The sequence below is a fragment of the Lynx rufus genome, unplaced genomic scaffold (assembly GCF_022079265.1).
Source record: "Lynx rufus isolate CCGP_SWC_20201006 ecotype Redwood Valley unplaced genomic scaffold, mLynRuf1.p SCAF_4, whole genome shotgun sequence".
In the NCBI taxonomy this organism is placed as follows: domain Eukaryota; kingdom Metazoa; phylum Chordata; class Mammalia; order Carnivora; family Felidae; genus Lynx; species Lynx rufus.
The window spans coordinates 154,577,319-154,591,214 of record NW_025814856.1 but is presented as its reverse complement, the minus strand read 5'-3'; the positions used below and the strand labels follow the sequence as shown (position 1 = coordinate 154,591,214).

General features: G+C 41.9%; 1 protein-coding gene across 1 annotated transcript in view; it reads left to right on the top strand.

The window, feature by feature from the left end:
• Positions 1 to 13,044: 13,044 nt before the first annotated feature.
• KIAA1549 (KIAA1549 ortholog) overlaps positions 13,045 to 13,896 on the top strand; it is a 147,825-nt gene continuing 146,973 nt past the window's right edge. The window contains exon 1 of the mRNA XM_047095257.1: positions 13,045 to 13,054. Coding sequence (XP_046951213.1) covers positions 13,045 to 13,054 — 10 coding nt within the window. The remainder of the gene's footprint in view (positions 13,055 to 13,896) is intronic.

Sequence of the window (13,896 nt, the reverse complement as noted above, 5' to 3'; positions counted from 1 at the left end):
CGGAAATGCTTCTCCACATCTCTTATCCTACGTCCTCAACACAAAACATGATTGCTTGTGAACTCTGTGCAGGTCTGTGGGCTGAACCACTGTCATCATTGGAAACAGATACAGTTTCAGACTTTGTGGAGGGCTTCTGTGGTGGAAACGTGTGGGAAGCAAAAACGAATCAACCTGTCAAGGCCTGCCTTTTGGATTGCCTGGATATTATAGATCCTTGCCTTTCGGATTGCCTGGATACTGTAGGTCCTTGCACAATCAGTGGTTTCCAGTTTCCATATCCCTTCCTCTTTGTCTTCTGATCAGTAGCTCTGGGCATACCTGCACTTGTGTGGTATTTACTGCAAGTACACATGGCAGCTGGGGAACATTTTTGCACTATTAACCAATTCACATTACTCTTCAATATTTATAGGAGAAGTTTTCCATGTGACATGCGAGAGGCAGGATTCAATTTCTTCCATTAGCAAGTACATGCACATTGAAGGTGGTAATGAATATATGGTTTTATGTCTTGTTTTTTACAGAAATATTCTTGATTTACTTAAATTTTCAAAAGTTCGGGGTGCCTGGGTGGCTCAGTTGGTTGAACGTCGAACTCTTGGTTTCGGCTCAGGTCATGATCTGATAGTTTGTGGGATTGCGTACCGCGTTATTGGGCTCCAAGCTGACAGCGTGGAGCCTGCTTGGGCTTCTCTCTCTCTCCCCTTCTCTCTTTCTCTCCCTCCCTCCCCCACATGTACACTCTCTCCCTCTCTCAAAATAAGTAAGCTTTTAAGAAATTAAAAAAAAATATTCTTGATTTACTTAAATTTTCAAAAAATTAAATGTGGAGTTGCACTTCAGTTCAGGATGTGGGAAGTCACAAGAAGAATCAGATAACCTACAAAATCGTAACTTTTCTCAAGCTTGGTCATAAGTCAAGAGTAAGAGACTGGTCATAAGTCTCAGCAAAACTAAAAGGCACCCGACGGAATGGGAGAAGATATTTGAAAGCGACATATCCAATAAAGGGTTAGTATCCAAAATCTATAAAGAACTTATCAAACTCAACACCTAAAAAACAAATAATCCAGTGAAGAAATGGGCAAAAGACATGACACTTCTCCAAAGAAGACATCCAGATGGCCAACTGACACATGAAAAAATGCTCAACACCACTCATCATCTGGGAAATACAAATCCAAACCACAATGAGATACAACCTCACACCAGTCAGAACGGCTAAAATTAACAACTCAAGCAACAACAGATGTTGGTGAGGATGTAGAGAAAGAGGATCTCTTTTGCACTGCTGGTAAGAATGCAAACTGGTGCAGCCACTCTGGAAAACAGTATGGAGGGTCCTCGAAAAATTAAAAATAGAACTACCCTACGACCCAGCAATTGCACTGCTAGTTATTTATCCAAGGGACACAGGTATGCTGTTTCCAAGGGGCACATGCACCCCCCTGTTTTTACCAACATTATCGACAATAGCCAAAGTATGAAAAGAGCCCAGATGTCCATCAATGCATGCATGGATAAAGAAGATGTGGTATATATATATAATGGAGTATTACTCGGCAATCAAAAAGTATGAAATCTTGCCATTTGCAACTACGTGGATGGCACTAGAGGGTATTATGCTAAGCGAAATGAGTTGGAGAAAGACATATCATATGACTTCACTCACGAGGACTTTAAGTTACGAAACAGATGAACATAAGGGAAGCAAAAATAATATAAAACAGGGAGGGGGACAAAACATAAGAGACTCTTAAATATAGAGAACAGAGGGTTAACTGGAGGGGTTGAGGGAGGGGGGATGGGCTAAATGGGTAAGGGGCATTAAGCAATCTACTCCTAAAATCATTGTTGCACCATGTGCTAACCAACTTGGATGTAAATTAAAAAATAAATAAATTATTAATTAAAAAGAGACTAGTCATAAGTCAAGTTCTGAAATCCAAAGAGTGACAAGGTTGTGTATGGAAAGACATGACATAAAAATGATTTCAGCTTTGACAGAGCATGGGGGAGAGATGGCCCCCTTACACACGGGTAGGATGAAATCAGGTATAATTTTAATGAGTTCTTAAAGGCCAAATATGGGCTAACCGGTCAATTTGTAACGGTAATAGAATAAAACACCAAGAAAGTTATGCAGGGAAAACTAAAACAAATGGACCGCAATGATTACTAGCTGATCTCCTCCCAACACAGACTTTCATAGATGAGACTGTCTCTATAGTATAGCAGTGCTTATGAACATAGCAAAAGATGAAAAGAAATTATAATATCCAGTTGGACAAGGGGCCTGAGGGCAGAAGTTCTGTACTGCTGGAGGAATGGTATATTGAAGAGCAAGTTGGCAATATTGTAAAAGGTCTTAAAAATACACATGCTTTGGGGTGCCTGGGTGGCTCAGTCGGTTGAGCGTCCGATTTCGGCTCAGGTCATGATCTCGTGGCTCGTGAGTTCGAGCCCCGCGTCGGGCTCTGTGCTGACAGCTCAGAGCCTGGAGCCTGCTTCTGATCCTGTGTCTCCCTCTCTCTCTGCCCCTAACCCACTCTCATTTTGTCTCTGTCTCTCTCAAAAATAAAAACATTAAAAAAAATAAAAAAAAAATACACATGCTCTTTGATCAAATAATTCCAGTTTGAGAAATTTATCATATGATAATAAAAGATGTAGATAGGAATTTACTTACAAAGTTGTTTATATTTGTTAGGTTCCTGGCAAGAAGGAGATGGTACACTTAAAATGGATAAATGGAGACAATTTAATGAAGGACTATCTATGAAGAGGTAGGCAGGGTCAAGGGAAACCGACAAAGGTGGGTGGCATAACTTGGGCTAGCAGTGGTGGGGGCACCATACCACCCTAAGCATGAAGGCACAAAGGGAAGGAGCTGTTCCAAGAACCCGGCAGGAGTAGTCATAGGAGAGAACCTCCCACCAGATGCATTCTAGCTCTTATGCTTGAGGACACGGCCAACTAGTAGTATTTTCAGGGTGGGAGCTGGGGGAATAAATACCCTTGGTTCCTTTTCCATTATCAGATTTCTTGCTGGTGTTATCCACCCCCACCCCCTCCCACACTGGCCAGATGCATCGGAAGCCAGAGAGGGAGGAAGCCCAATGAGGCAGTCTTGCAAAGTCTCGCTTCTCGAAGCAAACAGCATGGTGGAGAAGGGTGGAGGGTGGATTGTGGGCCAATAGAAATACCTAGCACGATGTCTGAGGCAGCATTACGTATGAAGGAAACCACCTAATTGTCCAACATTAGGGAGTGTGCTGAACAACTTATGATAGGTTTGTATTTTGGAATACAATGCCTCCATTAAAAATGATGGGAGTTTGGGGAGTATTACCTATTAAGGTAAAAAGACGTTCATAATATAGTGTTTAGTGCAACAAAATTTTGTGTACAGCCCGATCCTAACTTTTTATCAGCATGATAATGTGGGTATGTATGTGCCCACATTTGTGCATTTAAATGCTTGGGAGAGCATAGAGTCTAATGCTAACAATGCTTCTTCTGGTTAAGTGAGACTATAGATAATTTTAATATTCATAAACTTGATTCCCTGTATATCCTACCTTTTCTACAATGTGTAATAAAAAATTAAAGTTCTTTTTAGAAAAATGAGAGCTATGTCATGATCCCATTTTAATTCTGTGAGCTAAGTAGGTGCTATTCTTAACACTGACAAGGAAAATTCCTTAAAAATTCCATTAGAAGCCAGTTTCATTTTTTGAATCTAGTTACAAAATTCTTAAATAAGATTCCAGCGAAGTACGGAACAATAATAATTATCATGGTATATTATTACTGCCAATAACACTACTGAGGGACCCAATTTTTTAACTTCTTTTCATACAACATGACGAGGTAGGTATTCTACTAACATTTCCATTTTTAGGTGAGGAAACCAAGGCCCGGAAAAGTCACGGCCAAAGTTACATGGTTATCGAATGAATGGTAAACCAGTATTTAAAGTCAGGTCTGTCTTCATCTAAACCCAGTGTTCCAAACTATACCATGCCTAAGTAGAACTTATCTCCAGAAATACAAGACCAGCAGATCATGAAACTCCGAATATATTCATCATGTCAACAGGATGAATACTGAACATCAGAAGATTACTTTGTGGATATTGCAAAGTCATTGTATAATATTTTTAAAAACTCTCAGAAGCTGGGAACAGGTACTTCATTAACTTGGTGTCTGTGTCTTTAAAAACAAGAAAAATCACATTAATCAGAAATTGACCAGTCACTATCATAGTTACTTAGCATGCTTTGAGAGATTATTGTCAATGCTTCAACCTGGCAGAAAGGGGTCAGAAAGAAAAAGATCAAAACATTACTATAGTATTAAAAAAAAAACAAACAAACAAACAGGGATGCCTGGGTGGCTTGGCGGTTAAGTGTCTGACTTCGGCTCAGGTCACGATCTCACAGTTGGTGAGTTCGAGCCCTGAGCCCCGTGTCAGGCTCTGTGCTGACAGCTTGGAGCCTGGAGCCTGCTTTGGATTTTGTGTCTCCCTCTCTCTTTGCCCCTCCCCTGCTCTCTCTCTTCTCTCTCTCTCTCTCAAAAATAAATATTAAAAAAATGTAAAAACATCACTATAGTAGTCTGATGGAAATTCATTCATTCATTCATTCATTCATTTACTGAGACCCTATTTTGTGCTGGACCCTGTACCGGGTATTGACCAAATAGTGGCCATGGGTACTACTAACTAACACTAACACTGACGTAAAGCTTACCAATGTGCTACGCTCTTTTCTAAGAATTTTATGTATACCAATTCATTTAATCTTCATACAGCTTCGTGAGGGAGTTATTATTATTATTGTTCCATTCTCTAGATGAGGACACCGAGGCACAAAAGGGCTAATGTGTCATAGCTAACAAGTAGTGGAGATGTAACATAAATACAGAGTCCTGGCCCGAGTCTGAGCAATCAGCCATTGTGTAAAAACTCCTCTCTCTCTTAACAAGAAGTAATAGTGTCTGTCCTCAGGGAGATTACGGTTTAGTGGCAAAATAGACATGAAACCAAATGCAGAATGAAGTATGCAGTTGCGAGTAGTAGGTTCTCGGGAATAAGAGGCTAAGGGACATGACTTCTTAGATGGGAATGGAGAAGTCAGGGAGGACTGGCATGAGGAGGAGTGCTTCGAATCAATGGTGGGTGAAGGACAAGGGGCTGTGGGAGAGGAGCAGGTGCTGGGGCCACCAGAGGACCGTCCTCCCAGGCTGGACTTCTCATGCAGGAGTCTGAGAACCTTTGCAGGGCGTGCTGAGCAATGGACTTTGTTTGAAGAGTGAAGGGGAGTTTTCAAAGTTTTGTATCTATATTTATGAAGTGTTTGCCTTCACTATAGCTGTTTTACCGGCAGATGTCTTATTTTTTATTCACCTGGCGGCAAATCTGTGCTGTACATGGGAGTCCCTCAGACATCTATGGTCACAGGAGATGGTGGCTGCATTCGATTCTGGTCTGAATCTCAGGCAGACAAGCCCATCACACCCAAACCCCGAAGTTCAAGTTGATGCTCAGAAGATTAGAGGGTGCTATGGGGTGGTACGAGGTAGTTATGATTATTCCCATTTTACAAATGAGAAAACTCTGGTGTAGAAAGTTGTGTCTGTGGGGCACCTGGGTGGCTCAGTTGGTTAAGCATCTGACCCTTGGTTTCAGCTCAGGTCACCATCTCACAGTTTGTGAGTTCGAGCCCTGCAATAGGCTCTCTGCTGATAGTGTGGAACCTGCTTGGGATTCTCTGTCTCCCTCTCTCTCTGCCCCTCCCCTGCTCATGCTGTGTCTGTCTCTGTCCCTCTCAAAAACAAATAAACATTTAAAAAAAAATAGTGTGTTGAATCCATGAAGCCATTAAAAAAATTTTTTTTTAAACATTAAAAATTGAGCTCCTTGGTTACACTAGCCACACTTAAAGGGCTCAAGAGCCATTTGTGGCTAGTGGCTTCTTCACTGGATGGCACAGATTTATGGAACACTTCCAATGTCCCAGAAACTTTCCATCTTGTAGATAGCACTGGTCTAGAAATTTCTTAACTTGCCTTTTTAAAGGGCAGATGAGTTCCACACACAGTTGTTCGTGGGCAGATAATTTTACCCAGCTTCTCACAATCCGATGCTCTTCATCCAGAGCCTATAAAATTCAAATTTTGTGAGCATATTTTATTGTTTGGAGATTGTCTTTTCATAAAGGGCAGAGATTGTGTTTTTCCTCTATTTCTGTGAAGAGTCTTGGTTCACTAAATTTAATAAATGTTTGCTGCAGCCAATGACCATAGCCTACTGACTTCTGTGTAAGACCAAGGTAATGTCGTATCTGAAGTGACCTTTTATATTTTTCATGCAGTCTCCATTGGTGTTTCATAGTGTAGAGTAGAGGAATGTGGCTTTTCTGGACATCCTTTGAGGTCTGAGAAGTTCTCTGTCAGTGTATCCCTTCTGGCCCGGGCACCAAAGAACTGGGGACACTCATGCTCCCCTTCGGGTAGTTTGCTGAGTTAACCTAATTGATTAATGAGGTGAATTGTTCATTGGAGTGCAGGGAGGCATGAGGTGAGGGAAGAGGCTGGCTTGGAACTTAGTTCTTGTACTTCTACTTATTCATTCAACAAGCATGAGCTGAGCCCTAAACCCTGCCGTGCACCGCACTAGATACTAGGGAATAAATAGTTGCGAATGAGAAGGTCTCTGCCCTTGAAGGACTCAGAGACACATGGAGTCTTATCCTGTGTGGTCAGTGCAGTGACAGGGGCATCACGGGGACTTATGGCAGCCCAGAGGAAGGGCAACAAAGCCAGCTGGCAGATCAAGGAAGGCTTTCTGGAGAAGCGATGCTCCGCCCACAATTCCAAGGAGCTCAAGAGCAGAGATCTCTCCTAGCAAGGGTGTCCATTGAGGGCTTTGAGGGAAGAAGGGGTTTTCTAGAGAATCAGGGTCATCAGGACAGATACATAGTTAGTATGGGTTTGGTTTATTTACTCATGTAATTGGTCGAACTCACGACAAGACGGAAGAATAAGAGACTGAGCTAGACGACTATCATTTTTTCTCATTCTGAATTTGAGCCAGAGCCCCTGAGTTTAAGAACACAGTCATATGTGAGTTGGAGTTAGTAGAATGCCAGAGAATGAGGGTGATTCTAAAAACAGCTTTCACCAACTGTTGCCGTGATTCTAATGTGGATTTTTGGCATGCCTCAGGGAGCTGCTGGGTGTGGGGCTATAGTGGGAAATGACCATGGAGAGTGTGGGCAGAGGACTTAGCCAGTTGGTCAGTGGCAGCTTGTGTGTTGGGGGGGAAGGATTTTAGGGGAAACTGCAACAGACAGAGAGGCAAGGTCAGGACTGTGCTTCAAGAACATTCTCACTTGCCATGATGGCTACTAAACTGTGCAAGAGGGACAGACATTTCCAGCCCATTCCATCCAGGACAAGGATCCTGGTTTTAAACATTATACTTATGGTCATGGGTGCTTTGACAATGTCACTCCCTCCAAAGGCTTCCTTCCCTTTTGATAGGCAGGAAGTCCTTGTAATGACAAGTATCCTACACTTTCTGAAAGTTCACATTAGGCCACTTCGCTTTTGTAAAAGACTTATATTAGTACCTGTTTTTGCTAATGAAAGAAATCCAAAGAACATTTTCACTTTTATGAAAATAGTTGTTATTGTACTAATGTATGTCTTTCCAACTTTCAGAAAGTGGGATATACTCTCCACTTTGTGCTATTTCTATTTAAGAAAGGTTTCATAGGAGCGCCCTACTTTTGAATAGCGGGGGAAACCTATCTTTAGTTTAGATCATGGCAGGTCTAAACTCTTTGCTTGCTACAAGCTCATCAGATCCTACCTATTTGCTCTTTTGTCCCCAAATTCCTTCTAAATAGCTTTTCTTCCAGATAGGCAAGTGGCCCCTGCCCACATTCTGTTAATTTCTACTGTCTTGCCTTGCCTTTCTAGTTTTCTCTCCTGTGTAATCCCCTCTCTCCTGCTCTCTCCCTTTTTAAAATTGATTTATTTATTTTGAGAGAGAGAACACGTGGGAGTGGGGAGAGGGCAGAGAGAGAGGAGGAGAGAGAATCCTAAGCAGGCTCCATGCTGTCAATGTGGAGCCCATCTTAGGGCTCAATCCCATGAACCCTGAGATCATGACCTGAGCCAAAACCAAAAGTTGGATGCTTAACTGGCTGAACCACCCAGGTGCTCCATCTTTTTTTTTTTTTTTTAAACAAATGTTATCCATTGTTCCCATCGCTCAAGACCCAACTTAAGCCCCCTGCCATCTGTGACCCCTTTCCTACCTACTGTAGCTCATGCTGATCTTTTCCTTTTTTTGGATTTTCACATTTATTTACTTATTTATTAAAAAAATTTTTTTTTAAATATTTACTCATTTTTGAGAGAGAGAGAGAGAGAGAGCACAAGAAGAGGAGGGGCAGAGAGAGAGGGAGACACAAAATCCGAAGCAGGTTCCAGGCTCTGAGCTGTCAGCACAGAGCCTGACGTGGGGCTCGAACCCACAAGCTGTAAGATCATGACCTGAGCGAATGTCGGATGCTCAACCGACTGAGCCACCCAGGTGCCCCTGGATTTTCACATTTAAAGTTCAAATTCTGTCACCCAAAATTGAGACTTGTGGTGTTGAAGAGTGAGAAACACTTTAGAGACCATGTAAAGCCTCCATCTTGGCCCGTGATCATCTTCTCTTGGAGGAAGACATTCCAAACAGTTTTATCGACAAGACAAATGGAACAACAACATCGAAGGATAAAATGCTCATAATCCCTCATCTTACTACAGCAATCTTAAGTATTGAACAATTCCTTTCCAGTCATATATATTGTTTTATATTAGCCCATAAACCATTTTATATTTAGGTTTTATCCCCCCATTTAACGTTGTAACCCAAACATGCTGTATGTTTTTCTACATTTATTGAGAAAGGAGCATGCATTCCCTCCTTACTGTAATATGATTTCATTAAGCCTTTCTGCTGATACATTGGGCACTGGGTCTGCCTTTTCAAAAGAAGTGCGTGTTCCTCTTGGTTCCATCTCCTCTAAGCTCTGAGACTGTACTCGGTGATCCCTCCCTTGCACTTCTTTATTCCCTCACTGTCTTCAGACACCTTCCCTCCTGTCTCCAGGGATGCTCAGTTTTTTCTGTCCTAAAATAGGTCTCAGCTCTGCTGTGTACCCTTCTCTGTGGCCGCCATTATTTCCCAAGCAGCTCATTCTTTTATCCTAGTTGTTTGCCCCTCTCCCCCACCATTTCAATGGCAAGTCTCTTTTTCATGACCACATCATCAGGTCCAAAGAGATTTTTCTCAGTCCTTGTTGTTTCTGACACTGACCATTCCCTTCTGGAACTTCCCTCCAGGCCTTTCCCTCAGAGTCTTTCTCTGACATTTTCATTCCTTTTCAGCTTTTCCATAATGAAGCTCTCTCTCGGGGGCCTGTCCTCGGCCCTCTTCTTTCCTTCTCGCCTGTCTTCCCAGACACAGCCATTCACTCGCACATCCGTAGCTAACAGCTCTGTGCAAATGATTTCCGTATCTGTATTTTGAGCCCTACCTGCCTTATCTCCCAAGCCTCAGCTCACCCTCACTGCCCACTGCTTGTGTTAACGTTGCTCCCTGGGTGCTGGCCGGCCTCCACAGCCAACCGCTCAGCCCCCCATGACCTTTCCCCCTAATCCAGCCTGTCCAACTGGCTTCCCTTCGTCTCTCCTTACGTATGTAGCCTTAGAGTCTCTGAATCGTCCGTCTTTTATTCTTTTCTTTCTTCATATTTCATCAGTGGATTTAGCATCCAGAATACGTCTCATCTGTTTTCTAATTGCCATTCAAACCCACAGAGTTTTTTTCTTTTAATTTTGAGAGAGAGAGAGCAGGGGAGGGGCAGAGAGACAGAGAGACAGAGAGAATCCCAAGCAGGCTCCACACTGTCAGCACAGAGCCCGATGTGGGGTTTGAACCATGAAACTGTGAGATCATGGCCTGAGCTGAAACCAAGAGTCAGGTGCTTAACCGAATGAGCCACCCAGGCACCTCTACGTGAAGATTTCTTACATAGGACACAAAAAAAAGAAGGAGTAAATAAAAATTGGACTTCAAATTTAAAAACTTCTGCTTTTTGACAGATACTGTTAAGAGAATTAAAAGATAGGTTATGGACTAGGAGGAAATATTTACAAAATACTAATCCACAAAAGGATTTGTATGCAGGATTTATAACGGTACTTACAACTTGGTAATAAGACAAATGTTCCAATTATAAAATGAGTAAAAGATTTGGGGCACCTGGATGGCTCAGTTGGCTGAGCATCTGACTTTTGATTTCAGCTCATGTCATGATCTCTTGGTTCATGGGACCGAGTCTGCCCTTCCCTCCCCTCTTAAAATAAATTAATAAACATTAAAAAATTTTTTAAAAAAATGAGTGACAGATTTGAAGAGTTTCTTCACCAAAAAAGAAATATCAATGGCAAATAAGCACATGAAAAGGTGCTCAGGGTTGTTAGTCATTAGGAAAATGCAAATTACGACCACAAGGAGATATCACTCCATACCCTACCACATTAAACGGACTGACCAAAGCAAGTGCTGACAAGGATCTGCAACGACTGGAACTCTCATACATTGCTGGTGAGAATGTAAACTATACCCACTCTGGAAGACAATTGGGCAGTTTCTTCTAACGTTAAATATACAATTATTACATAACCTAGGAGTTCCATTCCTAGATATGTGCCCAAGACAAATGAAAACATATGTTCACATGAAGACCTGGAAATAAACACTGATAGCAGCTGAATTCATACTAGCCAAAAACAAACAAACAAACAAACAAGCACCCAAAAGCAAACAAAAAACAAAAAAGCAGGGGCTGCTTGGGTGGCTCAGTTGGTTAAGCAACCGACTTGGGCTCAAGTCATGATCTCTCAGTTCATGAGTTCAAGCCTCATGTCAGGCTCTGTGCTGACAGCTCAGAGCCTGGAGCCTGCTTCCGATTCTGTGTCTCCCTCTCTCTCTGCCCCTCCCCTGCTCACGCTCTGTCTCTCTCTCTCTCAAAAATAAATAAACATTAAGAAAACAGTTTAAAAACAAAAACAAACCAAAAAAAAAAAAACACTCCAAGCAAAACAACCCCCCAAAACGATAAACTGAAAACAACCAAAATGTCCATCAAATGGTGAATGGATAAACAAATTGTGGTACATCCATTATGGAATACTCATTAGCAATAGAAAGGACCAATACATGTAACAAGGTAGATGAATCTCAGAGACCTTATGATAAGTAAAAGAAACCAGACACCAAGTCTACTGTATCATTTCTTGTATATGAAATTCTGGGAAAGGCAAAGCTCTAGAAGCAGAAATTAGATCAATGGTTTTCAGGGATTGGGATAGAGTCGGGGTAAACTGCAAGCAGGCATAAGGGAAAATTTTAGGGTAACAGAAATGTTCTATGTCTTGAACATGGTGGTGGCTATAGGAGTTCACAAATTTTCCAAAACTAATTAAAGTGTAAACTTAAAAAAAGGTGAATTTTACCTGATTAAATTACTGAATTTACCTATCTGAATTAAGCCTAACTAAAAAACGATAACAACAACATCAAAAACTGAAGGAAAATAAAAGGAAAAAGAAAGAAAGAAAGAAAGAAAGAAGATAAGAAAGAAAGAAAGGAAGGAAGGAAGGGAGAAAGAAGGAAAGAAAGAATGAAAGAAAGAAAGAAAGAAAGAAAGAAAGAAAGAAAGAAAGAGAAAAAAAGAGGGATAAGCAAAAGTGTATTATACATAGAATTTTCTACACCAGATGGTGAGCTGATTTTAAATTTTGATAGATAAGGCCAAATTGTCCTCCAAAATGGCTCTACCAATTTATACCCCCACCAGTAGAATTTGAGAATGCCTATTTCCCCCACGCTATGGCACAAATGGATATAATCAATTTTTTAAAAGTTCTGTCCATTTGATGGTGAAAAATGTTATGATCCTGAAACTTCAGGCATGCACAGTTAAGACCTTGTCTTAATTGGTCTCTCCACTCTCTCCTCTCTCCAAATCATCTTATATATTGTTAATAGAGTGATCCTTCTTGTGCCTAGTTCTAATAATATCTCACGAAAATTATTAACGATACCCCATGGCCTACAAAATTATGTCCAGACCCTTTAGCCAGATATTTGCGTCCTTGCTCTACCCCAGCTCCTTTCTCTCTTCTCTATTCCTGTCTTCTCATTTTTAGCAGAGAGATTGGTTCAAACCTGTAACTCAATGGTTCTTATTCCCATTTCCTTCCAGATTTTGGGGGTATCGTTGACACATAACTTGTACAAGTTTAAGGGATACAATGTGATGGTTTGATACACTTATATATTATTAGGCAAGGTAGGCATAATCAAGCCAGGCATCATATAAGAAAGGTTGAGGTTTGAGAGTAGCTTTTCCCTGAGATAAGAAACTTTTATGTGACAGAGCAGAGCTTAGAACTCAGCTGTTCTGATTCCCAGTCCAGGACTTTCAGTGCTATCCCCTACTGCCTTCCAGTCATTTCCAACATTTCGGATAGTCAGTCTGTCCTCATTTCTATCCTACTCCTAAGAATTAAGGGGCACAGTTTCAAAATACAACTGGAGGCTTACATAGCATTCATTGAAATACCAGTAAGTTATATGCCAAGCAAGCAACCTATTAAATATTACTATCCTCCTCCCTTGATGAACATACCTTCATGATGACCTTGTAGGCTAGATTCAAAGGGAGAATTCCCAGACTCCTGGAGATCCTGAGCAGGAATATGGCAGCCAAGTTCCCATACAAAAATGGAACTGTTCCACCCTCTCTTCCCATTCCTGGTTCTTGGCTTCACTCCCTTAGGCTTCACATGTTCATCTCACCCTACCTGCTGCCTGAACCCTACCCTACCCCTGGCTGCTCCTTGGGACTAGACATACCTTGGCCCACCCTTTGAGAATAAGAGGCCATACGGGCCTTGGAAGTGAGCATGGCGCCAAGTAGGAAGGGAATTCTGGGGTCCTAGGTACCCAAGCATGGGGGAAAGTGGGCTCCTTGTTGGGTATTCCTTTGGCTTCTCTGACTTCTTGTCCTATGGGGGAGAGGTGCAGTTGGAGGAGGCCCAGAGTGGGCTTTCTGAAAACTGAGGCCCATTGTGCTTAGGTCTAAGGGTGTTACTGATCCTAACTCTCACCCTCCCCAAACCAGACAGCAAACCTTTTGAGAACCCAGGCTAATTTTCCCTCCTCCCCTAGAGATTATATTTTACTGGAAAACAGGAGATGAGAATTCCAGTTTGGGCTCAGCCCTAAGTCAGTAAACTCATCTCCCTGGTTTGTTTCTTTATCTATACAATGAGAATTGTAGGAGACAATCTCTAAAATCACTATTTTTATCATTTATTTTTTTAAAAATGTTTATTTATTTTTGAGAGAGAGAGAGAGAGAGAGATCAAGCACACAAGCGGGTAAGGGGCAGAGAGAGAGGCAGGAATACACAGAACCTGAAGCTGACTCCAGGCTCTGAGCCATCAGCACAGAGCCTGACGTGTGGGTTGAACCCATGAACCATGAGGTCATGACCTGAGCTGAACTCACGTAACTCACTGAGCCACCCAGGCGCTCCTGTTTTTATCTTTTATATCTCCCTACAGCACTAGTAGTTCATAGTAGGTGCCCAGAAGTGTTTGCTGGATTTATTTTTTGCATAATTTGGTATGAATGCCCTAAGGCCTTAAGGTCTTCTCTTCGCAGACACGAGTGTGTATGGCTGTGTGTGTTTACACATGTAGGGGCATGTATGTGCTTCTACTGTGTACCAGTCTGTTTTGGACTTCCAAGTC